Consider the following 26,395-nt stretch of genomic DNA (forward strand, 5'->3'; position numbering starts at 1 on the left):
GAGCCAGAGCAAACACTGACAAAGCAGGAGACAGAATCGTATTCTAAAGATACCCCAGGAGCCTGACAGCCCCCTCCCACACCACCACCACCCAGGGCGGGGCGGGATGGGGAGGGCTTTCGACTCATAAAGATACCAGGGAAAAACATAAAATGAAAGGAGAAAGGCCAGCAAAGCTCCTCTCTGCTCTCAGCACAGACAGAGCGGCGTAGGGGGTGCTGGGGACACAGCCGCCGATCCGATGACTGTTCTCTGCCTCGTCTCTCTGCTTCCAAAAGCCTGGCAGGACTTGGCCTGCCCCCACATTCTGGCTTCTCCCCTCCCGGGCCCTCCTCCACACCGCACCCACTCTCTCCAGCTTGGGTTCTGGGAGATGCTCTCCTCAAGCCGGCCTGAGTTGGACACACCTGAGTGGGCCGACACACCATCTGGCTGTCTCACCTGGGGTCTGCAGAACTACAGGACCCTGGGGGACCTACAGGGCCCCGGGGGAGACTGGGGTCCTCCCTTCCAGGTGAGCTGGCTGCTCTGTTCACTTCTCATCACATCCTCTTCTCCCCCAGCACCTTTGCCCATGAGCCTCCTTCAGGATGGGAGGCCTCAGGAAGGATTTGCTCTCCCTCATAGCATTCTGGGTCAGGGTCATCAGACTCATTTTTACCAGGGGCCACATCAGCCTCCCGGTTGCCTTCAAAGGGCACAAAGTAACTATAGGACTGTATAAATGCAACTACTCCTTAACAGTTAAGGGAGAACTCAGCGCTGTCACTGGGTAGAAACAAGGTGCCGGGCTGGATAAAACAAGGTGGAGGGCTGGATTTGACCCACGGGCCTTGTGTTTGGCACCTATGCCCTAGGTCATGGCCAGGTGCAGGTCCCTACGGCCTGTCTGAGACTGAATCCTACCCAGCGTCAGGAACCCTGGAGGCGAGGCCCCTTCCCCCGGGAGGATCAGACGCCTGTAACCTCCCTGCTGCCGCCCCCTCACCCAGCAGGGCCTGTGGAACTCTAGGCTCCTCTGTCTCCCACTGGTACCTGTTTCCTTGCCTATACTTGAGGTCTACCACAGCCTCTGACCTAGGAGAGGGATGGTGGGGTGCTGTAGCAGGTGGAGGGGGTCAAGGGCAGCCAGATAGGTCACAGGGAGAGAGGAGGGGACCCCAGAAAGCAGAAGACCCATGTTTAGATGGGGCCGGGGGAGAGAATCACATGGCACTGCGGGAAGGGGCCGGGCTAAGGGAGGAAGCTGAGGCGTCTGTCACAGCGAAAGCCCCAGGCCCCACGCCTAGCTGGGGCCGTCCAATGCTTCTCAGGACCAGGTCAGGCCCACTGGCTCCGACAGCAGCTGCCACACCCGCACAGAGGACTGGGCGGTGGTTGCTGGTTTTGGAGAAGCGGACTGTGGCCTAAGACATGTCCCTCAGTGGGTCCCCTTGCCACCTGCACTGTCCTGAGAGGCCTTTCTGCCCTGGATCTGGCACCTCACTTCCTCCACTCCCTAAGGTCACAATGCCAACTGGTCTTCTGCTCCACCCTCCTCCTGTCTTTCCGTTTCTTCATAACCAGCGCTCTCTGCAAACCCTGTCCCCATCCCCCCTCTCACTGAGAAGTGCAGTCTCAGCATCCCCATCTTCCAGCCACATGTCCCCGAGACCGATCTCAGGCTGCGAGACACCTGGGTGCCCCCTGTCAAGCCCAAAGCTCAACGGAGGCCCCGAGGCTGCTCTTTCTCCAGATACCCTGTGAGCAGGGTACACCCCACCTCCCCAGAAGCAGGCACAGCATGGCACAGCTTGGCAGGGTCAAGGGAGGGGGCACAGCACGGGCACAGTAACCTGTGGGTCGGAGCCGCCCGCGCTGCTGGCTGGAGGGAAGGCAGAGGGCTGGCCCCATGGGCCTGCCAGCTCGTCCATCAGCTTCAGCTCCCCCTCCAGGGAGCCCTGGATCAGCAGGGATATGGTGTCAAACAGCTGTCTGTCCTGGGAAGGACCAGCCCGTAGGGGGCGCCGGAGAGTCAGGGAACAGGGGGCAGAGGGGCAGTGACGGGAAGTGTTGTGGCAGGGGATTGACCAGGGACACAGAGGGAGAAAGAGAACACACACACACACACACACACATACATACATACACGTGCACACACAACAACAGACACAGGAAGAGGAGGGATGGGGATGGTGGGGAAGAGAGAGGGGTGGGAGGAGGAAGGAGAGATGGGAAATGGAAGTAAGAGCCCACGGGGAGAGGAAGGAGGGGAGAGAAGATCGGGGAGAAGGATTGAGATGGAATCAGGCAGGGGGAGGGTGGGAAGGGAAGGGGTTTGGTAATTGGGCAAGGGTAAGAAAGAAACAGGAAGGAAACAGAAAACTTAGCCTTGAACCTAAGAGCCAGGAAGGGGAGGCCAGGTCGGGCTGGAGGCTCGGGATGGATGAGCCAGCACATATGTGGCTCTGGGTGGTGGGTGTGGGCTGCCGTCTCTGGGGATGGGCAGGGGACAGCGAGCCCCACCACATCCAGGCAGGTGCAGCAGGAAGACCCAGGAGGAGCCCTGGGGTCCGTTGGACTGCCCGCTCCCTGTACGCGCCCCACCCCACTGAGCCGCTGGCCACCCGTCCCACCTGTCTCCCTCCCCACACCCCTCACAGCAGGTGTGGGTGTGTGCTCACCGTGGGGTGCTCCAGGGAGTAGCCGGAGGCTGCACCAGTGTGGGTCCTAGCATGCGGGGCCCCAGGCTTCGGGCTGTCGGGGCTCTCAGGGCCCTCGACCCCAGGCCAGAGGAAGGGGCTGCCCAGCGGCGAGTGGGGCTGCGGGCTGAGCGTCTTCATCTCTAGCTCCAGCTCCGCCTCCAGCTCCGCCTCCTCCTTGGCCTCCTTGTTGCTCTCCTCCAGGTGCTTCATCAGCACGGCGATCACCACGTTGACCAGCACAAACTGGGCCGTCAGCACGAAGGACACGAAGTAGATGGGGGAGATGACGGTGTTGTAGCAGGTGGACTCCTGGTCGCAGTCCCGGAGGGTATCCTGGGGGAGGTGGGGGAGAGGGGTGAGGCTGGGGGGACAGGGAACGGACCTGTCATGGAACATCAGGCCACCAGAGCATTGGGACATTGGGGGCTACAAGGTCTTGGGGGCAGGGGAGCATTAGACATCGCCCTGGGGAGGGTGGGCTGGAGCACGTCCGGGGAGAGGGAGGCCCACCGTGTTCTGGCATATGGGGGGGGTAGAGGGGCACATGCTTTTATTCACCTCTTGCCAAGGAATTTTGGCTCAAGGAGTAGGGCCATCTCCTTGGAGCCCAAGCCAGCCCTGGGGGTGCCCCACTGCAGGGGGCTCTCACCTTCATAATGCCATTCCAGTTGTCACCTGTGGAGACTCGGAAGAGGGTCAGGAAGGCCATGCCGAAGTTGCGGAAGGTGGCATGCCGGCCCAGGCCCTCGCAGGGGTGCGTCTCGTCACACTCTGGAAGAGGGGAGGGGGGAGAGACCCGAGTTAGGCCAGGAGGCCCCAGGTCCCCAGCTGTGGCTCCTCCGCCCTCCCCTCCTCGACTCACCCAGGTCTCCAAAGAGCTCCACGCCCAGAGCTGCAAAGATGAAAAACAACAACATGAAGAGGAGTCCCAGGTTCCCCACCTGGAAGAGAGGAAAGGAATGGAAACGGCACCGCCGGGCCTCCCGGCCAGCTTCCCTGAGCCCCCGCCCCTTCGGAGAGCACCCCCTCCCTGAGAGGTCCCCTCCCGCCCCCGCCTCCCAGCTACCTGGGGCAGGGCCTGCATCACTGTGTCCAGCAGCGCCCGCATGCCCACAGCCATCTTCAGCAGCTTTAGCACTGCAGAAAGGACAAAGTCGTGAGCTGGCCCCTCTGGGTCTCAGGTCACATAGCTGGTGGGGCCAGGGCCGGGGCCTGGGCCGGTAGGATGGTCAGCCCCAGCCAGCAAGGCATCCACGGCTCCGCTGCCGCCCTCAGCCCAGCCCCCCGTCCACTGCCTGTTTGGCAGAGGCTGAGAGAAAGACCCATAGAAACCCACAGCCACCCAGTCCCCCGCCGGCCACCGAACTGACCCCTGCTCTCTCCCCTGGGGCCAGTCACCCTGGGAAGGCAAGCGTGGTGGGCAGGCAGCTGAGCACTGACCTCGGGCGATGCGCAGCACCCTCATGATGCGGATGATGGTGGGGTTGATGGGCAGGGAGGCGTTGACCTCGATCTCCTCCAGCGTGATGCCCATGATGGAGAGCAGCACGATGGCCAGGTCCAGCTGGTTCCACCTGCAAAGCCCAGGACACAGATCCCTGAGTGTGGGGCGGGGGCGCTGAGGAGCAGGAGGTAGTTTAGGCGACAGAAAGGAGGGTGGAGGCCGGCCAGTCCAGCCGCCCCGCCCTGCAGGGATGGCTTGACTTGTCCCTGTCCACCTAGCCCGTCGGTGGCACAGGCGGGGCTACTACAAGGGCCTGAGGGCCTCTGCTTTTCACTGTCATTCATTTGTTGTTTTTTTTTTTAGCACTCACACGGTGTTTGCTATGTACCAAGCACTGTTTTAAGGGCTTTACAAATAGGAACTCTCTCTGACATGCATCCTATTACCTCCCATTTTACAGATGAGGAAACTGAGGCACAGAGACATTCAGTAACTTAGCCAGGGTCACCAGTTTCTAAGTGGTGGAGCCAGGATTCAAGTCTGGTTCGGGCAGCCTGGCTCCAACCTCTTTGCTTTTAAGCCCCAGTCTAGGCCACACTGCCTTCTAGCTGCCAGTGTCCCCAGGCCCTGTCTTGTCAAGTTCCCTTCCTTCTCTCCCACCTCCCAGGCCCTGGATGTCACACACCCCACCCCGCCATTGCCCCCCAGTAGGTTCTGGAGTAGAGGCTGGAACTCAGGAGTCAAGACAGGTCCCCAGCTCTAGATCCTTCCCCGGTCCCACACACCCCTCTTCTGGTACCTGTCCTGGAAGAACCGGCGGAAGCCAAAGGCCACGAGTTTGAAAACTGACTCCAAGACGAAGATGACAGTGAAGATGTAGTTGCAGATCTTCAGAGCCTCGTCCAGGATCTGGTGGGGTTGGGGCATGTCGGGTAAGGCTAGGGATGACGCCTGCCCTGCACATCCTACCTCCCAGATCTGGGAGACGGGTGAGCCTCAAAGGCCCTTTCCTCTCTGTTCTCACCCTGATGGCCGGCCACTGGCTACTGCTCTAGGAGAGAGCCGGTCCTCACTCACACGCAAGCTTTGTGCTACCGGGTCTGTCCTGGAGGGATGCTGAGACCACGGGACAAATGTGCCGGCAGGCCCAGAGCGCAAGAGCTGGGAGGGGCCTGGTGCGTTACCGGCTCAGCACCCCTATTTTACAGATGGGAACATGGAGGCCTGGGGGGCGGCTAATGGAGGCCGACTTGAGAAGTGGCAAGATCAGTGGTGAGCTTTGGAGCTGGACATTCACAAGAACCTACGCTCCAGAAGAGCTAGCCCCAGTCTGCCTCCTTTACCCTCAAAGGTCCAGAGCCCAACCCAGGGCAGACACTCGATAATAATATGCCGGGTGAAGGAACCAGGTGCTCTGCTTCCCAGCTATGTGCCTCGGGTCAAGTCATCTAATCTGAGGCTCAGTGTCCTCATCAGTGAAACCGAGACCTACCTCCAAGGGTAGCGAAAGGGGTACAGGAGGAACCCCCGCAGCACCCAGCTCAGGCGGGGCTGGCCCCCACCCCCTGCGGTCCTGCAGCTGTAGGCGGGGCCCACGTGGCTCCTACCTGGGGCTGCTGGTAGTGCTCCATGGCCATGGTGACCACGTTCAGCCCAATGACACCCGTAATGAAGAGATCCAGGTAGTGGCTGGTGCAGAAGTGGTGGACGAGCAGCCGGAAGCGGGAGTAGTCCGAGTAGTAGGGTTTGCACTGGGCCTCTGGTGGGGTGGGGAGGAGAGCAGAGCAGCCATCGGGCCCTGACCCTGGCGCCCCCTCCACCCACAGTCCCTCACAGCCACCAGCCGCTAACACTCCGAGCTGAAACATTCCAGTGTCACCAGCGCCCTCGGCCCCCATTCACTTCCTTCCCAGGGGCCTGGGGGAGCTCTCTGGGCATCGCCCCTCCAAGCATCTGTTCTACTGGCTACAGTCGGGTGCAGAAGGGGTCAGGACATGCAGAGCTCCCCACCTACATTAGACACCAGGTGAGCCCCCACCCTGAGGCAGCCTCCAAAATCCATCAGCCCCTCGTAACACCCTTGACGCGGTGTTCCGCAGCCAGGCCAGATCAGTAAGATGAAAAACAGCCGGTCTTATCGGGCTCAGAGGCAACTCCATCAACAGAGAAGGGAAGGCTCTTGCTCCTTCACCGGGGGGAGCGGAGGAGATTACACAGAGCTGGGATTTGGAGATAAAACTGGAGATTGGAAATTGGACCTCTTGGCAGGCTGCACCGATCCCTGTGAGGGCCTCTGGGGGGTGGGGCAGAGCCCGCGCCTCCTGCATCCTCAGGTGAGGGAGGGCAGAGGGGAGGCCACAGGGCTCTGCTCTGTCCCCGGCAGGTCTGGGAGGGCCCCACTGGAAGGACTCACCCAGTTTCTAATGAGGCGACGCCCAGCCTGCTCCTGGGTGTCAGCGCGGTGTCAGACCGCAGGCTGGGCTGAAAGCACTGTCTGAGATCTGGCAGAGGCATAGCGTTTCTCTGGCGATCAGTGAATCGCTTAGTTATAAAAACCGTGGTGCCAGAAAGAAAGTTGGCCTGCCAAGCGGGGAGAATACATCTGAGGGTGAGAGATGGCGGGGGGCCCCTCCTCCAAGTGCTGAGGAAAGGCCAGGACAAGTTGGGGATACATGCCACCCAGGGGTGGTTGACAGATCGGTCTCCCAGGCAGCCACAGAGAACAGAGAGGCTCCCCACGGGAGGCTCGGGCAGCCTCAGGTCCCAGACAGCCCTTCCCCCTCAGGAAGTCTAGGGCGAAAGCCAGCCGGCACACGCCGCAGCCTCTGAGGCCTGTGCCGGGGTGGCTGGCTCAGGGGCAGCAGGAAGCTAGGGCCCAGGCCAGCTCCAGTGGAATCGTCCTTTCCCATGCAGAGGACTATTGACCAGAGAAGTAAACTGAGGCAGAGAGCGGCCTGGGCAGGCCCCCACCAAAGCCGAAGGAAGAAGAGTGCCCAAGAGCCGCACGTTCAGCCTCGCCGGTGCCACCCGCCAGCATCAGCCTCCGGGTGTGGACGACCAAGGGGTGGCAGGTCCAGAACGTTCTGGCGCACCCCAGGGTGTGTTAGCCCATCTTTTTGCTTTTAGACGTGGGCCAGCCGACAGTGGCTTTGTTTGCTCAGGCGGCCCTCCTGACCCTCGGGAGGGTAGGAGGGGACAGGCCCAGGACAGGGGACAACGTGAGGCCACAGGCCGTCCACAGTGTGATCCTGGAGGGTGCACCGGGCAAGGGGGCCTCTTCCTTCCTTCCTTCAGTACCCACAAGAACCAGAGGGCGCTAGTCGCCTGTGTTGCCTGAGCAGCTGGAACTCTCTCTGCATTAATCTCCATAAGTGCCGAGAGCACCCGATCCCATTATGCTAAAATATGAATGGAGAATTAACTAAAATGTTTGAATACAATTAGGTTAGAAAAAGCAGCTCCTTATTAGCTCCATTATCAGCCGAGACGGTGCTGGGGAGGGGTTGGGAGTGTGCCCCCTCTCCCCTCTCGCTCCAGTCTGGCTGTACAGGCAGCCCCAGGCCCAGTCAGGCCTCTGCCACCCCTCCGGCTTCTGGCCAGGGACCCCTCCTCCAAGTGGCCCAGAGAGACAGTGGGGGCAGGACGACTGAGGCAGGGCATCTGCTCACAGGGACCGGTCCAGTCCCAGGCCCTGAGGTCTGTACAAATGCCCTCCCACCTCGCCCCCCGCCCCCCAGACCAGCAGGTGCCCAGGCTGCTGGAAGTCCCCCGTGACTGCGCAGGTCCCAAGTGCACCAGGGCCAGTCTGATCTGCACCCAGCCCCGGCCAGCCCCTCTGTTTTAAAGTGCACCAGGGCCAGTCTGATCTGCACCCAGTCCTCGGCCAACCCCTCTGTTTTAAAACACCAAGGGCGAGAACGAGGCCAGCAAGCAGCGAGTCATCCGTACGCTGCGAGGCAGTGACAGAGCCAGGACCTAACTCCCAGCTCGAGTCCCTCACCAGCCGCCAGGCCGGTTTAGATATGGAGCCTTGGGGCTTCGGCCCAGAGGATGCCCTTGAACCATCTGCCCAAAGACCCTTGCTGTCGGGCTCTGGAGGACACTGGCCCCTTGACCTTGGTTTTATCGACAGCGCCTGGGCTCACAGAGCTTGAAGTCACTGCCCACTTCACCCCCACCCCCTCCCAAAAGGCGGGGTCTTGGGCAGACTGGACCAGTGGTCCCTGGCATGTTGGCAGCCCTGGCCCCGTCTCCCTCCCTCCCACTGAACCGCTTAAGGAAGAGAAAACCCCAGAGCAGACAGGGGGAGAAGGGCACCCCAGGACTGCCCAGCCCCCCATCAGGGGCAAGGAACAGGACAGGCGCAGGCCGGGTGTGAGGCTGTGAGTGAGGGCAGCAGGCGCAGTGCGTTAGTAGAGGTCACTGGGAGCCCGAGGTGCCATGGACAGAGCGCTCGCAGGGGACAGTGCCCGGGAACAGGCGGAAGGCAGGGACGCAGGCCCGCCCAGCAGAGGCCGCACCATCCGCTGCTGTGGCTGAGCCTGATCCCTGGATCCCAGTGGGGAAAGAGAGGGAGAGCGGAGGCAGGTGTCACACACAGGTGGCAGTGGGAGTGGAGCTGGTGCTGAAGGCCATGTGGTCCCTCGGGCTAATCTGACTGCTTGGGCTGGACCCAGGTGTCCAGACAGGCGCATTCCCCTGATAGCCACAGCCTTTTCCCTTCCGCCTCACCCTGGGGTCTGGCCAACTACCTCCCAACGCCCCCAACACTGGGCACGGCACTGGGCGGGCACGCACGGCACTGGGCCAGCACGGTCCTGGCAGGGAGGTGGTGGACGTGTCTGGTCCCTGCAGCCCCAGACTAGAGGGTGTGACTTTATCCCTGTGACCCAACTGGACAGGCCAGTGCAGCAGCATCGCCAGCCCTGGGGACCGATCGGAAATGCAGGTGCTCCCCTCCTACCCAGGTTCCCGCCATGAGATTGTGTGGGTGGGGCTCAGCAATCCGAGTAAGAACATGTTCTCTGGGTAATTCTCGTGCACACAGAAGTTTGAGAAACCCTGGCAGAGACCACAAAGGACGCCAGGCCTGGGAGAGAGGGATAGGGCATTGGTGACCTGAGCCCCTCTTCGGGGTCTCCACAGGCTCACTGCCCCCTGGCAAGGTGGTACACACTATGTGTCATCAGCGCACACACCTGCGTGTGCCAACCGCAGCACGGCAGAATGTCCCCGGAGAGGGGTACAGCACAAGGGTGACAAGAGTGTTTAGCACCGAGTACTCGTGTCAGGAGTTCTAAGGAGACACAAAGCCTCTGAGGCCTGGCCCTGTGCTGGGTGGTGTTTTGCGGTGAGTGTGGACGTGTGGACACTTCAGTCTACAGGCCAGGTGAACCCACAAGGGGAGAGCTGCAGGCCACTTCCTCCCACCTTCTCCTCGCCCCCTGACGCATCAGGAGTCTGCAGTGCTAGCTGGCACAGAGACGCGGGACCCAGGCAGTTCAGACACAAACTGGCTGGAGATGCCTGAGCCCCAGAGACACGGTCTCTCGATGCCAAACACCAGAGCTCACTCCATGGGGACAGCAGACATTGATCTGCCTAGGGCCTCAGGGGTGACCGCCCAAATGGTGGCTCTGGGGATCCCCCCGGGTGGGTCCCTGAGCCCCCATAGATCAGACAGCCCAATGTTCACAGGACTTCTGGCTTCTGGGGGAGGCGGAGTCTGGCTTCTGGGGGAGGCGGAGTCTGGCTTCTGGGGCAGGTGGAATGGCGAAGAAAGGTACAGCCCAGTGGTCCCCAGTCTGAAGCCCCAGGCCCCGGCAGCTGAGAAGGCAGCCACATGGGGGTTCTTACGTTATTTCCAATATTTAACTAAAAGCTTAAAAGAAATTGTACATGTGCCTGTGTTCAGATCCCACAGACGAATTTAATGGCAAAATCGTCTTTTTGGGGGCTATCATTCAGTGTGAAACCTTCTGCAGCTCAGACTCTGATCAGCAATTACACGTGCCTTTGATTAGCAAAAACAGTGAAACAAAGTTATTATTGAAGTGCTCTTGACTTCAAAGACAGTCTTGTAAAACGTGGGGTTTGTTGCAGATAAGGGGGGCCCTCGGGGATGAACAGGTTGGGAACCACGGTGTGGAGACATCAGAGGCTGTGACGAGGTCCCCCAGCCCTGCCCCAGAGCCTCAGGGTCTCAGGACCGGCGTCTGGGGGCCGTGTTGGGAGGAGCAGGGGCCTGAGGAGCAGGGGAGGGCGGGCCAGAAAGGCCTTCCCAGAGACACGGCTCTCGAGGAGAAGGACCCAACTCACTCCCAAATCTCTGGTCTTGAGGAGAAGCTTATGGCTAACTCTGGCCTTCGAGTCCCAGTGCCTGCTGTGCGTCGCGATGACGCGCCACCGCGGTTACTTGACTATTAATGAGTCTGTTCAATTATTCATGGTTACATTTTTAAAACAAATCCTTCCCCCCTCTGCTCCGCTCATCCTGCTCACTTGATCAAAGTCTCCCCTTCAGACAACAGAAGACGGGAGAGATTTGCAGCTCTAATATCGCACGGGGTGACCTGGGAGGAGGAGCAGGAGAGGGAAGAGGCAGCAGGGGGCTGGGGAGCTCAGGCTTGGGAAGCCTTGGACGAGAAGGTGGGTCCTTTAAGAGCTGTCTGAGGGAGGAGGGAGCTGAGACCCTCACCTCCCGTCCAGCGCAGCACAGGTCTACGGGGTGACACATAGCCTGGCTCCCCAGGGACCCTCACCCCCTTGGCAAGAGGAGAGAATCAATGAGCTGTGGAGAGGGAGCAAAGAGGACACCCGCACGCAGGAGGCGGGCCTGGGGGCATGCAGGGCCTGACCACCCCAGGGCCACGCCCTGGAACCCACAACCCCAGACGCAGTACCTGGCGCCGCGCTGGCCGAGCTGCCGGAAGCAATTACATCGTCCAGCATTAGATCTAAAAGAACGAAACACGACATTGGTCACTGGCCGGACCGGGCGGGCTGGGCAGGGCCCTCCCCCTGGGCTCTGACCCTCACTCTGTTTATGAATGGGGTGTGCTGAGCACAGGTGCCTGAGTGGCCAGCTCCAAGCTCAGAGCACAGAGCACTTGAGGCAGAAGTTTTAGCTAACTCCTCAGGGCCAGGAGGACAGGGAATCGGAGGCACAGGGAGGGGCAGGCAGCCTGTCAGCAGAACACATGTCCCCTCCCACCTGCACCTTGGCCACAGTAGCACCTGAGAGGGCTACAGACCCCAGAAGGGGAGCCAGCTGGCCAGGCAGGGCCACGAGTGCCTCTTGCCGAAAGAATTCCGTCTGCAGACACCCTGCAGAGGCAGCAGACTGCGAGCACGGGCCGGTGGATGGAGCAGGCATGGGAGCATGGGGGCTGCTGCAGGGGAGGTACCTGCGCAGCTTCAGGCGTCCACAGGGGGAGCCGAGAGGGACCCCTACCCCCAGGGCACAGGTATCGAGGGTGTGGGACACGGACACCTGCACCACCGCTGCCGCCCAGAGAGCGGTATCCCCACGACCCCTGCCTTGAACAGCCCCTGCCTCTCCTGGGGCGCACTGGCTCAGTCCCACCCTCCCCCACCCCCGCATTCTCTCCGCTCACTCCAGGTGGCCCTCACAGGCAGCAGGAGCTAGAGCCAGGGGGCAGAGGGGCACGGCAGCCCCTCACCCATTTGGTGGTACTCACATGTCAACACACCCAAGGGAACTCGGGGCACTGAATACATCTTAGCGGCGTAAAGAAGACGGTTTGTGGAAAGGTGGAGAGAGGAAGGGAAACCCGCAGAGCAAACAGAGACAGACACACAAAGGCTTAGAGAAACCCACACACAAAGACACTCAGAGAAACGTGGGCAGTGGCAGAAAGAAAGAATCATGAGGATTGCTGAGTACCAGACAGGCAGGCGGAAGCCCCGAAGACAGGGAGACAGGTGCAGACACACCTGGAGACACCAAGGAACAAAGGGGCTCCTACACCTGTCACGTCTCTTCCATCCTTCCTGTAACCTGTGTGTCTTTTCGCTTGGTCTCGGCCCACCCGTGGCAGAAGAGTGTGGGGAGCAGTGAGGAGGGGGGCCTCCTCCAGCGAAATGTTGGGAATCACAGGTGAGGGGGCTGAGGGTTCTAAAGCCAGAGAGCCATGAGCGTAGAGTCCCCGTGACCTCAGACCTCCTCTGAGCCAGAGGGAGATTTTTTTTTTTTTACAGCTTGGCCAAAAAAATGACAGCCAAGAAGTGAGGGAGCTCTGCTGGAGACAGGGAGGGAGAGTGGATCCGGGGTCCTCGCTTGCTGCTGCGCATTTGCAGCCTCTGCCGAGACCTTGCTCAGCAGCTACAGACACTGGGCAGGCTCAGGTTCAAGACGCTTCCTTGCCAGCCCGGGGCCAGGCAGGGCTGGCACCTGGGCCAGTCGCTGCGTCTCTGGACACTGGCCCCGGACAATGGAGCATGGTTCTCATCCCATGAGGCTCTTCTGAGAGTCGAGCTGGGAGAGGCTATGCATAACTCCTCTGGGGAGTATGATGCTGAGACCCGGGGAGCCCCAAGGGTGGGGGTAGCTCCCCCCCACCATGGGGCTAGACTGGTCTGCTTCATGCAGTCTCTAAAGGCTGACATGCTCTTGGGGGGGAGGAGGTGAAGAGGGGGGCGGGAGCATCTTCTCCCTGCCCCCAGCCCCAGCCCCTGACCCCCAACAGTCAGTCGCAAGGCCAAGGTCAAGCACGACTCAGAGAGATGTGGAAAGACTACCGACCAGCCATCTGCTTCTCCTTACTCCTTCTCTTTTTCTCCAGTCTCCGCAGACGTTTCTCCTCCCGCCGCCGGGCCTCCTCCTCCTCCTGGTGCTGCCGACACTTGTGGAAGTTCTCCACCACCACGCCCACAAACATGTTCAGGACAAAGAAGGCCACAATGAGCAGGAACGAGATGAAGTACAGCAGCATCCAGGGGTTGTGGTTCATGATGGGCTGGCGGGGGGCAGGAAGGACAGGAGGAGGCATCAGCACCACGGGGACTATCTCAGGTGCTGCCCCACAGCCATGCGGGTTTGGTGTTATACAGTAGGGATGGGTGGGGACTGTGGCAAAGTGGAGAGTGGCTCTATCTAAAAGGGATAGCTGCTTCTTCGTTCCTGCTGACTCCTGCCCTGAGGGAAGGCAAGTCCAGTGTTCCCAGATCTTTGGATTTCTCCTGAGCAGGCAGGCCCAAGTCTGGGTTTTCATGGGGAATTCGTCAGTTTTTAAATGGTCACCACTAGTTCAAACAATTTAAGCATTTTGCAAAGCCAATAAAACATGCCTGGATTTGGCCCTCCGACTACCAGTTACAGCCCCTGCTGTAAGAGTTAATGACTCTTTGACGGCATTTTCCCAAACTGCCTTGCCCTCTTTCTGCCCAGCGTCTGCACCTGTCATGCCCGGAGGTGGCCCATGCTGAGCGACCTCAGCCCGAAGATGGGTCCTCCCCGCTTCAGCCCTACCTGCTGGTCCACGCCCACGGCATCCAGCCCGTCATACATGATGTCCACCCAGCCGTCCTTGGAGGCCAGCACGAATAGTGACATCAGGGCCTAGGGAGAGGAGACCGTCTGAAATCCAGCATGGATGGCCAAACCACCACCCACCTGTCCTCAGAGCACCTCCCAGCATCGGCTCGGAGGACCCCAGCCTTTCAGAGGTCAGGCCGGAGTCATACTCCAGCCCCCCAAGGGCTCCATAGCTGGTATGAAACCGGAGGAGCTGGCGGAAAAGACCACACCCTCTGAAATTCAGGAACCCCCAGCAGGGTGGGTCAGGGAAACACACCAGCAAAACTGAGTGAAGTGCTTCATTTCGTATACCCCCCCCCCCGTCTCTGCAAACATGGAGTGAGCAAAGGGACGGTCTTGACAATCCGCCTGCACTCTGCACCAGGCCGGGCAAACACACGTTGTCTCACTGCATCCTTACTGTGAGCCTCTAGGGAGACACCACTAGGACCCACTTGCCAGCTGATGCAACTGAAGCCTGCTCCAGCCAGTTGCCCTGCAGGCATCATTAAGCACCAACTTGTATCCTCTCTAGACTCCTTGTGCAACTCCCACCTCCACCTTGGAGCCTGGGGCTCACCTGGCCGAGGTTGTCGAAGTTGTACTTGTGTCGGACCCACCGGTAGCTGGCTTCGGCGCAGTCAGACTTGTTGGTGATGTTCCTGGTGTCCTCGCCCTGGCACACGAAGAACTTCCCTTTGAAGAGCTGCACACACATGGACCCGGAGACGGGGAGACGTGAGCTCTGACCACAGGAAGCCTAGAACTCCCCAGCCCCACCTTCCTGCAGCCGGCCTGCGGCCTGAGAGCTCCGTGCACATCCTGGGTGAGGGTGGGGGGCTCAGCCTTGGGATCAGTCAAGTTAGGGAACCTCCCCTGCAGGAACCCCTTCCTGTGGGCTCCTCGGAGCAGAGCCCCAGCGAGGGGATGAAAGGTCACGGGGCGGGGACTGACAAAGGGTGGATGGAAGGGAACAGTCATTCATTCTGTACAAAGAACGGTTGGTTCTCCAGGTAGAGTTCCCAGACCAGCATCGGCATCATCTGGGATCGTGCTAGAAATACCACCATCGGGCCCACCCCAGACCCACTGAATGAGACAGTCTAGGAGAAGGGCTGGGTGATCTGGTTGAATGGGGGGGAAGGGGCTAAGTGTTTTTACCCCACTCTACAGATGAGGAAAACGGAGGCTCAGAGAAATAAATTCACTCACTAAGGTCGTGTAATTAATAGAAAGCAGAAAGGGGCTGGGCCTCAGGTCTGGGTGACCGAAAAGCTCACTTTCACTCCAGCACAGACCGGGCCGTGACTGTGACGGGGGGAGGGGTTTGAGGAACCAAAGGCTCAGGGGCCCTGGGCAGCTGCTCCGGACACACCTACATCCACTGGGGGAGCCCTGGACTGGGCTCAACAATGGTTTCCCCTCCTCGTGCAAGCAGGCCGGGAAGAGAGGGGAGGGAAGGGGCACCGGGCGTGCAGGGAAACACCACACAGCCTTGGCAACTGCACCCCAGCTGGGCCCCTGGGGCTAGAGAATTCCAGGAAAGCAGGGACGGCCCCCATCCCCTCCCCAGCACAGAGAGGACATCCCAGGAAGTCAAAGGAAGGGAGGGGGACAGGGGTAGCCACCCAGGAGCTCCCCTGCTGCCCCAATAGCCAGCTGTCTACCCTGCAGCTGGAACAGCTGGAGCCAGGGGGAAGACAGGGTGGGAAGACGGGGTGGAGGGGCTCTCAGAGGCGCCTGCTGAATCCTGCAGGCAGCAGCTCCCGCTCTTTTTCCTCCAAAGCCAAGTTCCCTCCCTGGGCCAGAGGCCAAGTTTCCCCTGCAGCCCCCACTTCCTGCCTCGTCTGGGGTCTGCACCCGCCGGCCTGCCAGCACGCCGCTAACCTGGCCCAGCTGTCTGGGCCCTGGATCCTCAGGCCTGGCCTGCAGCCCACCCCACTCAAGCAGGGGAGGCAGGGAGGGGATCCCGGAGCAGACTGTGGGCCGGTGCCAGCGTCTGCGCTCCGGAGCGCAGTGCATCGAGGGGCTGGAACAGCAGCCTGCAGCTGTCACAGGTCAGAAGCCTCTCTGAGGCCCTTGTCTCCTCAGGGGCCCTCTTCCAGGCTTCCAGCTTTCTGAAAAGTGCCCCGGAAGCACAGAGGCCGAGCCCTAGGCCTCGAGGGAAGTGTCCCTATGTATTCCTTTCTGGAATAAAGGTGGCAGCAGATCAGGCGTCACCGTCTGAAGACCAAAAGCAAAGCCACTCCTCAGGCTTTCGCTGACAGCCGGCCCCCAGACTCCTACAAACCTGCACCCCCAGGATGCCGAAAATGATGAAGAAGGCACAACAGATGACCACGATGTTGCCGATGGGCTTTAGCGAAGACATCAGCGTTTCCACCACCAGCTTCAGGCCCTGTGCCCGACTGATTACCCTGGGGAGGGAAAGGAGAAGAGGGGTCCCCCGCAGCTCAGACACTCCCCTGTTCCATGCCCTGCCACTCCGCTTCCCAGTCTTGGCTCAGTGGTCCCCTGGGCTCTGGCTGAGGGAAGAGGCCGGGGTTCTGGGCTGAGCAGAGGCCTGTGCAGGGCAGTCCTCTTTTTTCTGGGACCCCTGCTGTCAGGGTTCCCACCCACGGTCTCTCCGAATAGGAAGCACATCCTCCCACCCCCACCCCCAGGATGTCAAAGGATTACGTGGTGGAGCTAGGTAGGGACTCGGCTCCGGAAAGGTGTTCCCCAGGAACGCCGTGTGGCATGAGAACAGGGACATACACTTGGAGGGAGTATGTAGGAGGCAGGCAGAGCGGGAAAGGGTGTGGATTGTCACAGCTAGGGAAGCAGCACCAGAGTCTTCCTCCGTGTCTCCATCCTCTGGCAGCTCTGACTCTGGGAAGGGGATGGGGGCAACTGCCCCACAGGGGAGGGTTTCCTGAGAGGGCGGGTCCCCTGCCGGATCTGGAGGGTGGCCCCCGGGAGGGGCATGAAGGCAGAGAAAGCAGGGAAAGGAGTCTAGGAGTCTGTCACTACACCAAGGAGGGCATAGAGTCACCCCTGAGGGTGCCACCCAAGGCAGCGAGGCCCTGCCTGGGGCCCCTTCTACTATGCCCCGCACAGTACAGCTCTTGGCCCTGAGCAGAACATCACATGGGGAGTGTCACGGAGGGAGGGTGCCCGAGGACAGAAACTCCGTAGCCCCCAGTTGAAGCCAAGTAATGGCAGGGCTCCCTGTGGGGGTCACAAGCAGGAAGCAGGGGCAGGTGGGGGGGCTCTGGCCTCACTGTTGGGGAGCTGGCTGTGGGGGACGTCCCCGAGGAGGACGCCTGGCAGGGGCTCACCTGAGGGGGCGCAGGGTCCGCAGCAGCCGCAGCACCCTCAGCATGCCGAGGATCTTGGTGCCGCTGTCGGAGACCATGGACACCAGGATGTCGATGATGGAGATGAGCACCAGCAGCCCGTCCAGCACGTTCCAGCTGCTGCGCAGGTACGCCTGCTCCCCGAAGCACCAGCCCAGCGCCACCACCTGGGGACACCCGCCCCGTCACTGTCACCGCCGCCTCCCTGCAGCCCTCCGCTCACGGCCCATCCTCTGCACCCCCACCAGACACCAGATAGCCCCAGACCAAGGCAGCTGCCCCCCGTCACCTTCACGGTCATCTCCGCCAGGAAGACTGCAGTGAAGACGTAATTGGAGAGGGTCAGGAAGATGCGTTCCTGCGAGAGAGAGCAGGCGCGTGTTGCCACCTGGGGCCCCCTCCTTGGGCCAGGTCCGCTCTGCATGCAGGGGCTGCTTTCAACGTTTGACTCCGAACAGCAACCCCTCCCCTCCCCAACAAGGCAGACTGTGTCCTCCCCGCACCACAGAGACACACACACACACACACACACTCTCTCAGTCCAGGCCCGCGACTCACTAGCACCCAGGCCCTGAACAGAGCTGCTCGCCTCCCCCAGAGTTGTCTGGAGTGGGAACCATCCCACCACGGCGCTTGACCCAAGCGAGCCCCTTACCCGGGCCCTATCCTGATTTCGTCTTTCTTAAAACTGGGGCACGATTTAACTTGATCTCTTACGCCCCCCGCGTGCTACTCTCCTCCCTGCTCCACAGACTCGCTCTCCTGCTGTGTGCCCCAGAAATGGAGCCACAGAGAAAGCTGGGGGCCTGAGGACAGGCTGCGTACCCGCAGGGGCAGCACTTATGCTGGGCACAGGCTGGGGCAGGAAGGCAGAGGAGGTGGCCCAGTCCCCCCTCCCCCCGCAACATCTGTGGGCTGATTCCATTGCCGGGTGGCCCAGAGAGGGCTGCGGAGAGCTGGAGAGGTGCAGCGAGAGCAGAGTGTCAGAGAGTGAGCCCCGGAGAGCGAGCGGGGAGAGAGAAGCAGGCACATGACAGCTAGAGATGGAGCGGCTGAGCGCGGAGACCTGGTGACAGCGGCAGAGACCTCTGCGGCAAGGCCCGGGGCGGGAGGCGCACGGGGCCAGTCGGACCAGCTGCCCTTGCTCCACCCCACACAGGCCCAGCGCGGGGGTCCCCAGTGCTGTGCTCCCTCATCCACCTCTTCCTGGGCTGGCCCCTACCCCCCTTGGGGCTCCCTCCACCCCCACCCTGGCCTGGCTAGAACCCACCCTAATGGAAACCAGAAGCCCCGGCAGCACTGAAATCCAAACAATGGTGTGGAGGCATGAGGCGGGGGCACGAGGGGCCACCTCCAAACAAGTGGTGCAAGACGCCATGAGAGGCAACAAAGCCCCTGGTTCTTGGACCGGAATCATTGCCAGGGGGAGGGGCTATGATGCCAGGCTGGGGGAGACAGCTCCCAGAGCAGCTGGGCCCACCCCAAAGAGGCTAGCCCCGCAGGACTGTGTCCAGACACTCTGGCCTCTGCTTCTGAGAAGGACTGACAGGTTCACGGCCAAGTAGAAGCGACGGATGTCTCCCCTAACATCCCCGAAAACCTACTGGTTTGGGACCTGGCAGGGCCAGAGGAGCCGAGGCAACTTCTTTCTCCTGCTCTGCACCCCCGATCACAGGTGGGGTCGTGAGTGAACCTGAGACCCTCTGCCAGGCAGGAGCAGGGAAAGCGAGACGGCTGCCCCCAGCCAGGGCCAGTCTCGCTGTTCGCACCACCCCACACTCGCCGACTCACACAGGGACCTCACGGTCACACGGCAATGGCTCACGAGAACACGCCGTCTGCAAACAGCTGGGGTGCGGTGGAGCTCACTCTTCACCCAGGTGAGGAGCAGAACCCACCCCCTGGCTGGGCTGGTGTATCATGGAAGGGAGACAGAGCCAGGAGAGGGACACAGGAGGTGTCTTCTCGGGGTGCCAGTTCCAGGGGTGGGAATCAGGGGGCCCTGCGGCAGAGCCCCGGCTCCCTCCTGCTGTGTCTTTCTGGGCCTCCTCGTCCACCCTGCCCACTAGCCCGGGAGGGGCCCGGCCCCGAACAGGCACTGGACAGCCGCCACGGGCCGTCCCAGGGACTCACAGCACTGTGTGGGTCGATCTTGGGGCGCTCCATGGCGATGGTGATGCAGTTGAGGAAGATGATGACGAGGACCACGTGGTCGAACATCTTGTGCGTGATGATGCGGTGACACAGGAGGCGGAACCTGCTCCAGGACAGAGGCCAAGGCCGAGCGGGAGGCAGGGCAGGGCAGCGGTGAGAGGCATCGCCCGAGGCCCCTGCCCCTCCTGGGCACCCCCAGCCCAAGGCCCCCCTCTCACACACTCCCATGTCTGGGGGCACTGCTAGCATTGCTGGGACGGCATCAAGGGATAATTTCCCATGAAGAGGAGAGGCCTGGGGACAGGTCAGAGGCCCCTGCTCACCGTGACTGAGGAGGGAAGATGTAGGCAGACCAAGAGTCTCGCTCCCGGCAGCAGGCGGGCAGCCGGGCTCGGATCCACGCCCTCAGCCGCTCCCCTTTGCTCTGCAGACAGATCACCAGGGCTGTGAGCCGGGCCAGGCCTCCGAGTCCCCAGCCCCTCACTCTTTCACAGCAGCGCCACGGGCTCCACCCCTGTCTACCTTCGCCCAACCCTCTGCCTCTTCCTGTGTTCCTAAAACCACCTCCCCACCCCTCAAAGCCCCCTCTTGCCCTCTGAGCATCCCTCGAGTCCTTCATCTCCCTCCTCCTCCCTTGCACTCGCTTCCCCCTCACCCAAGCTCTCCACTCATCCCATCTCCAGCCCAGCCCAGCCCCCACCTGCCCTCCCTGCTGGGCTGGGAACTACATCAATTATCCAGCGTGGTAGCCAGCACAGCTGTCTGTTGAAGGGTGCACCTGGGATGAGGAGACATGGGCCCCTCCTCCTCATGTGCTAACCGCTAACCGGGAGGTCCCAGATCCCTGTGACCCACCCCAGGGTTAAAAGTGGCAGCTGGCGGTTGGGGCTGGGGGAATGGGAAAGACAGGTGTGGAGTCGAGGCTGTGATGAGGTCCAGATGAGAGAGGGGGACAGGAGAGGGCATCAGTTTGGAGAGATGAGTGATGGGTCTTTCTGAGTCACAGGGGGAGGGCCATGAAAGATTCATACACATCTGCCCGAAACCATTCATATCCTCCAAGGGCCTCAGAGCCACAGCCCCAGGCGAGATGAGGATCTGGGACTCGGCAGGGCCAATGAAGGGAAGAAAGCGGGTGCTTGAAGCTCATCCTCCAGGGCCGGCACCCCTGATACCCTCTGGGTGCGACGGTGACTTCCTGAATGCCATCGAGCTCGGAGGGGTTGCCCACCCCTGCACCAGGCCAGGCAGAGCTGCCCCCACTCAGGGCTGGGGGTGAGGGGGTCACTGTGCCCGCAGGGGCCTCACCAGGTTGCCCTCGTCATCACCATCGTCCCCATCCAGCGGGGGGTCGTCAGGCAGTGGTGCCCGGGCCAGGCGCCCTGAGGCTGACTTGCCATTGCAGCCCTGGTGCTCGGAGGCTGAGCTGTGGCCGCTGGCCGTGCGGTGCAGCCCGGGCACCTGCAGTGTGTCTGGCAGGTCGAAGGAGCTCTTCGCCTCACGCTCCAGGGAGCCCCGGTGGCGACGGTCGCTGCCAGCCGGGCTGGCCCGCTCCTCTTCGGAGCTCTCCTCCTCGTCCTGGCTCTCCCGGCCCTCGCCGGACAGCAGGGACCTCCGCTCCCCGCTCGGGCTCCTCCGCTTCAGGCTGGGGGCGCGGCCTAGGCTGTTCCGGCTGGAGCGCCTGCTGGTCCAGCTGCTGGCCGCGCTCCAGGGGCTGTGCGGAGAGCTACGGGCACTCGGCTGGGCGGGGGGAGCAGAGGAGAGGGTGCCCTCAGCCAGGACCACACAGCCCTGCCTCCCCCACAGGCACCCCAGCTCCTGGAGCCTCCCCAGCATCACACCAGGTACAGAGGTATGATAAGCAGGAGCCTGGTGCCAGGTGCCTAGATTCCGGTCCCAGCTTAACCCGACCTGCTGTGTGACCTTGGCCAAGTTATTGAACCTCTCTGTACCTCAGTTCCTCATCTATAAAACAGATGTGACGCTAGCACTGATTCCTCATTTACCTGGGGATGAGAGAGGTCTATCACCAGCTGGTGGCAGTATAAAATAATGGGCAGAGCAGGGGCCCTGATGCCAGCCTCCTGAATTAAAATGCTGGCTCTGTCATCTCCTTGCTTTGGAGCTTCCCACAAGTCACTTGGGCAACCTGAGAGGCAGGTCCCAAAATGGGGATAGTAACAGTACCCACCTCCTAGGGTTGCCGTGAGGATTAAATGTGTCTAGAACACTTACGAGCAGTGTCTGGACGGTGTCTGGCCCAGAATCATGGACCAGATGGGGTTTGCTATCATTATAATAAAGTAGTAAGGAGGGAGGGACACCCTCGCCCCCAGCACTTTGCAAGGAGGCTTAGAGGCTGAGTCCCCCTGGGTCAGGGAGCAGGGGTGGCAGGACCAGGACCCCGGCCGAGGCTCCTCCACACGCCTGCACTAGGGGGCCTGACTGGTCTCCCAGGGCTCGTCCAGCCCACGGCTCCGCCTGCCCACCTCCACCCTCTCTTCCCTCACGACATCCTCACGTCTCCCACCACTGGGCACCCCTACCGGCGACTTCATCTCGTGGGCTGCCCCGGGATCGGCCGACCCGCTGCTGCTGGTGCGTCGGGAGGCGGGGCCCAGCGCCTCAGCCAGGCCGGTGCTGGAGCTCTTGGGCAGCGACATGGGTGTGGCGGCCGTGTGGATGATGAGAGGTGGCAGCAGGCTCCTCCGGAGCTCCGGGTGCTCTCCCAGGGACACCACTGCAGGGGACAGATGGGGGGACCCTGAGACCCCTCAAGGCCGCACCCCCAGGGCCAGGGGCTGCACTCCCAGGATAGATACTCACAGGCCAAGCGCTTCTTCCGGTCCTCATCGCCATCCAGGCTGGGCGAGAAGAAATCGGGTTCCGACTCGGACTTGGTGGCATCTCCCTAGGGTGGGGGAGCAGGGGGCCGTTAGGGGCCTGGCCGGGCAGGGGTGGGTGGGCTGGACGGAGGTCTCCCTGTCTTCACACACACACACACACACACACACACACACACACTACACAGAGGCCACAGGAACCAGCAACCACGGCACGAGACATGCACTGGCGTAAACCAGACCACCCAGGCTTGGGGCCCAGGGCTCCCCAGGGTCCCCAACACCCCTGCCTCCCACCAACCACACCTCAGAGAAGGCCACTGGTAACCCCAGAGCCCACAGTGCAACCAGCCTGGCTGGGCTGGCTCCAAGAATCAGTGAGGGGAGAGAGGACAGCTGGGTGGGTGGGTGGCACAGGCCAGGGGGAGCTGGGGGCCTGACTGAAGTGGTCACTAGAGTCTCAGTTCCAAAGGCCACTTGTGCCCTTTGCTTTTCCTCCATGGCTGCCCTCCCCGAGCCTCAGCCCTGAGGACCCCGGAAGGAAGCGGAAAGACCCCAGACAGAGCAGCTCAGCCCGAGGGCGCCACTCCAGGCCCTCGGCCTCTCCCTCCATCCTGCCCAAGCTCCCACACCTGCCCCGGCCCCGTTTTTCCCTCTCTCCCTGTCTCTGGGACAGTTTTTTTCTTCCTTCTTAGCAGGTCAGTAGGTTCCCCAGTAATTACACACTTCTCCTTAAGAAGTTATTAAAAAATACTTGATTGCTACCTTTGATCAGGACATAAATATTGCGTAATTGGCATCTCAGGGGATCATTTCCATTAACTCAGTTTACGTCCCTAACGAGGCCTTTCATTACCAAGTGGGGTCTCCGGGGGGCTGCTGGGGACGGGCAGCGCCGTGGGGTCCTGCGGGAATCCCGCCTTCGCCCTGAATTCCGGTGCCGGTGCAGGGAACGGCAGCACCCAGGCCCGGTGGGGGGGCCAGGGGAGGCGCGTGCCTCCATATATCTGCCTAACTTCCTGGGTGGCCAAGGGGCCAGACACTGGGAAGGGGGTTGAAAATTCTGGCCCACTCTGGCAAGAGCCATCCCTACCCCCACCCACATCCTCCGAAGATCTGTCCCGAGCTGAGGCAGCTTGTGGGGTCTCCAACGGGTGCTCGGGGCAAGGGGAAAGGGAGAGAGACGGGGGGGGGGGCACGGTCTGGGCCACAGATCGGACTCCAGTGAAGCCTGGCAGCTGGGACCCCCGGGGGGCCCTCTGCATAGGCACGCGCGTGTGCGCGGCGTACCACCCACGTGCACACAGAGGATTCTAAGTCCCTTCCTTCTCCCTCCATCCACCGGTCTGTTGGGGACGGAACGTGCCCTTGGCGGGTTGATGGGGGCAGAGGCAAGGAGGCTCCTCTCCTCGATGTCCTCGGGGGGGAAGGGACTTAAAATCGAAGCCAGCCTCACGACACCAACGACCACCACGGCGACCACAGGTTGCACAGGAGCCGAGCGTGAACACGAGCACAGAGACACGGAGGCAGAGTGGAGGGGGCACGGGGCACGGGGCGGGGGCATGCCGACTCAGGATAGCGTACCTACCCCCTGGGAGTCGACAGGCAGCTGAATACAGCTCAACTGTCCACTCGCATCTTCCCGTTTGCTGATTTCCTACAGGGAGAGGGGGAGGCAGGGGATGGGCGCTGGTCACAGGCGCTCGGGCTTTCAAAGAGCAGCAGTGCCCAAAGAGGATGAAGGGGAGAGATGCAAACCCGACAGCAGGGAAACAAGAAGACGCGGGGCGGGAGGAGGAGGGGAGAGGACGGCCTTCCAGGATTCAGCCACAGGCTCTGGGGCCAGAATGAATCTGAAGGGTGAGGAAGGAGGCCATGGAGATGGGGACAAGGGCAGGAAAGGAGATCAAGCACCCGCAGAACCCTGATGACAGCCACCGCTCCCCGGGGTGTGCGAGGCACCGTGGAGCCGCTCCATTAGCACTAGCTTGCTTCCTTGCAAGGTGGGAAGCAGGTACTGCCAGCATGATCTTAGAGGGGGCGCCTGAGGTCTGGAGAAGTTGAGGACTCTGTGCACGTCACAGGCAGAGTAAGAGGTGCATCGGGGCCTCCAACCCAAGACTCCAGCTCCCCCTCCCCCACGGGGAGGCGGCAGGCTTGCGGAATGGGCAGGGAGGGAGGAGGGGAGGGGGCGTGGATGGGAATCAGAACCTGGGGAGGAGACCAGGTCGGGAAGGGGAACAGGCCCCCTAACTCCCATCCACTCCGCCTGCATCGCCCCCGCCCGGTCAGAACAGTCCGGCCGCCCCGCTGGGAGGGGAGCGACAGGTGACACTGGGATGACAGACAGCCTCGACGTTGTTTAGTATCAATTAATGGCCTCACACAGGGCCTGCTGCCTGTTCATTTAATTAAGTGTGTGGATGATGAATACACAGGGATTCAGGGCGCTGCCCCCTACAAGTCAGGAAATCAGCAGCCAGCCGGCTCCGGCTCCGTCCTCCCGGCCTCCTCCTACCGCTCGGCAGGGTGGCCGGGGCCGCCCCGGGGGCCTGTGGCCAAGGACAGCTCACGACACGGAGGCAGCCACTTCCTCCACCAAGGTGGGTGGCTTCGTGCCGTCACCACGGCAGGAACCAGTCTCCCCCGCCCGTTCGAGGGGCTCCCTCAGAGCCACAAGTGCAGCCCCTTGACACTCGGCACAGGAGAGGGCAGGTGCCTCCGCAGGTGCCCAGGTCACTGGCGCTGAGCGACCACGCCCAACCCAGGTGTTGGCTCACCGCATGCAGGACAGGGAGTAGCTGGCCCGGCCCCTCCACGGGCCCTCCGGGGCCGTGCCATTGCCACCCCACAGAGGGGTGTGGACCCCGAAACCCTTCCCCACCCTCCCCAGACCTGAGGCACCGCGCCTGGAGCGAGGCGCCCCCCCAGCAGTCACTCGCACTCTGAAGGCCAAGGAGGCTGTGGCCCCAGGTCCTGACTGACCCCTTAGGCTGAGGCGGCCACAGGCCCCCAGCAGGGCCCAAGTGACCAGGCCAGGCCCTGGGGCCAGCTGCTCTCTTCCTACACACAGACTTCGCTGCTGCCTAGCAACCAGGCCGGCTCAGTGGCACTTGACAAGGTGCTCGCTGAGAAAGGCAGTGGTGGGGAGGGGGCTGCCGTCCGGGGCACCTCGGGGCCTGCCGCCGTGGCCATCAGCCAGTTGAGGGGAAGGGGACAGGCCCAGGGTGCTCTTCCTTTTCCTCCACAGGGTTCCACAGGCGTTGTTCTGAGGGAATCTTAGCTGTCAGGAGCTGTGGTGTGGGAGGGGCCGAAGGACCACATCCCCACTTGCTCCTCCTCCCACAGGCCAGGAGCAGTGGCTGGGAGTGGGGGAGAGACCCTGGCTTTTGTGGGAGCACGGTGGCACCTCTTGATCCTTTAGGCCCCAGGGAGCCACCAAATCAGTGTCCTGTTTCAGGGAGACACCAGGGTCCCTCCCTACTGCAAGAGGCCCGGCCGTCACCCAGGCAGGGCCCCACCAGCTGCCCTCCCTGTCACCCCGCAGGAGAAACCAGATAACGGGTAACTGTGGAATGACAATGGAAGCTGGAGGAGGCCAGTGCCGGACAGACGTCCCCACACCCCACCAGCCTGGCCCTCCGGGAACAGCCCCCCCCACAAGGCCGGGAAAGAGGTGGAAAATAGATTTTTGTTTTTCCACCGTGTGCCGAGTATTTATAGACCAGGCCGCAGCGGGAGTTTCCATCCGGGTCACCCGGAGAGAACTGGACCAAGAGCTTCTCCACGTCCAACCTGGAGCATTTCTAGGTTGGGTCAACCTACCCTGTGCAAGGCACTGGGCTGGGCCTGGGTGGGAAGAGGGACAGAGCTGAGGGAGTGGAGGAGCGTGCAGCTTTTCTGGCAGAGGCTGTGCCCTAGCGCGGCAAGGGCAGGATCAATGTAAATCAATATTAATTGATGATGCTGCCTGTGACGAAGGTGACGGAGCCTGGGCTGGAAATAGGACGCTCATCTCTGCCATGCCTGCAGCTAATTGGGTTCATTTCTCACCCTGGGCAGCTCGGCCCTGCCCGGGCCCTGGTGCATCTTCATCATCTCGACCAGAGCTCAGATGACTTGCACACGAGCCCCCCCACCCCAGCTCGGATGGGTCCCCCCCAGACGTCCCCGGGAGCGCCTGTACTCGGGCATCCATCTGCACTGAGTGCTAACCCTTGTCCGGCTTTCTGCGGAAAGGTCTTAGCTGACTTTGAAGGGGAAGCCCACTCAGTGGCTGACCTGGGAACCCCCACAATCACCCTGTTTCCCCGAGTGCCGAGGGGCTTCCTGAGACCCAGGGTGTCCCACCCTTAGTCACCTAATCTGAAGGGCACCCGAGGCAGGACCCG

At 61.7% G+C, this 26,395-nt stretch overlaps 1 protein-coding gene across 23 annotated transcripts in view; it reads right to left on the reverse strand.

Annotated features, from left to right (window-relative positions):
* The window catches only part of CACNA1G (calcium voltage-gated channel subunit alpha1 G), a 61,879-nt gene that overhangs the window by 5,162 nt on the left and 30,322 nt on the right, over positions 1–26,395 (reverse strand). For 2 of the 23 annotated variants that reach the window (XM_036033743.1, XM_036033738.1), the window contains exons 14-34: positions 23,593–23,661; positions 21,985–22,069; positions 21,705–21,898; positions 20,467–20,898; positions 19,482–19,582; positions 19,138–19,261; positions 17,294–17,362; positions 16,987–17,171; positions 15,957–16,083; positions 14,247–14,372; positions 13,619–13,708; positions 12,893–13,106; positions 11,031–11,084; positions 5,736–5,887; positions 4,928–5,037; positions 4,125–4,258; positions 3,751–3,821; positions 3,547–3,625; positions 3,334–3,455; positions 2,664–3,017; positions 1,836–1,979 (exon numbers count right to left, since the gene is read on the reverse strand). In XM_036033743.1, coding sequence (XP_035889636.1) covers positions 1,836–1,979; positions 2,664–3,017; positions 3,334–3,455; positions 3,547–3,625; positions 3,751–3,821; positions 4,125–4,258; positions 4,928–5,037; positions 5,736–5,887; positions 11,031–11,084; positions 12,893–13,106; positions 13,619–13,708; positions 14,247–14,372; positions 15,957–16,083; positions 16,987–17,171; positions 17,294–17,362; positions 19,138–19,261; positions 19,482–19,582; positions 20,467–20,898; positions 21,705–21,898; positions 21,985–22,069; positions 23,593–23,661 — 3,036 coding nt within the window. Of the gene's footprint in view, positions 1–1,835; positions 1,980–2,663; positions 3,018–3,333; positions 3,456–3,546; positions 3,626–3,750; positions 3,822–4,124; positions 4,259–4,927; positions 5,038–5,735; positions 5,888–11,030; positions 11,085–12,892; positions 13,107–13,618; positions 13,709–14,246; positions 14,373–15,956; positions 16,084–16,986; positions 17,172–17,293; positions 17,363–19,137; positions 19,262–19,481; positions 19,583–20,466; positions 20,899–21,704; positions 21,899–21,984; positions 22,070–23,592; positions 23,662–26,395 lie in introns of those variants that run through there. The other 21 variants (XM_028522128.1, XM_028522124.1, XM_036033740.1 and 18 more) reach the window with 16 other exon arrangements.

This window comes from Phyllostomus discolor, chromosome 8 (genome assembly GCF_004126475.2).
Source record: "Phyllostomus discolor isolate MPI-MPIP mPhyDis1 chromosome 8, mPhyDis1.pri.v3, whole genome shotgun sequence".
NCBI lineage: Eukaryota > Metazoa > Chordata > Mammalia > Chiroptera > Phyllostomidae > Phyllostomus > Phyllostomus discolor.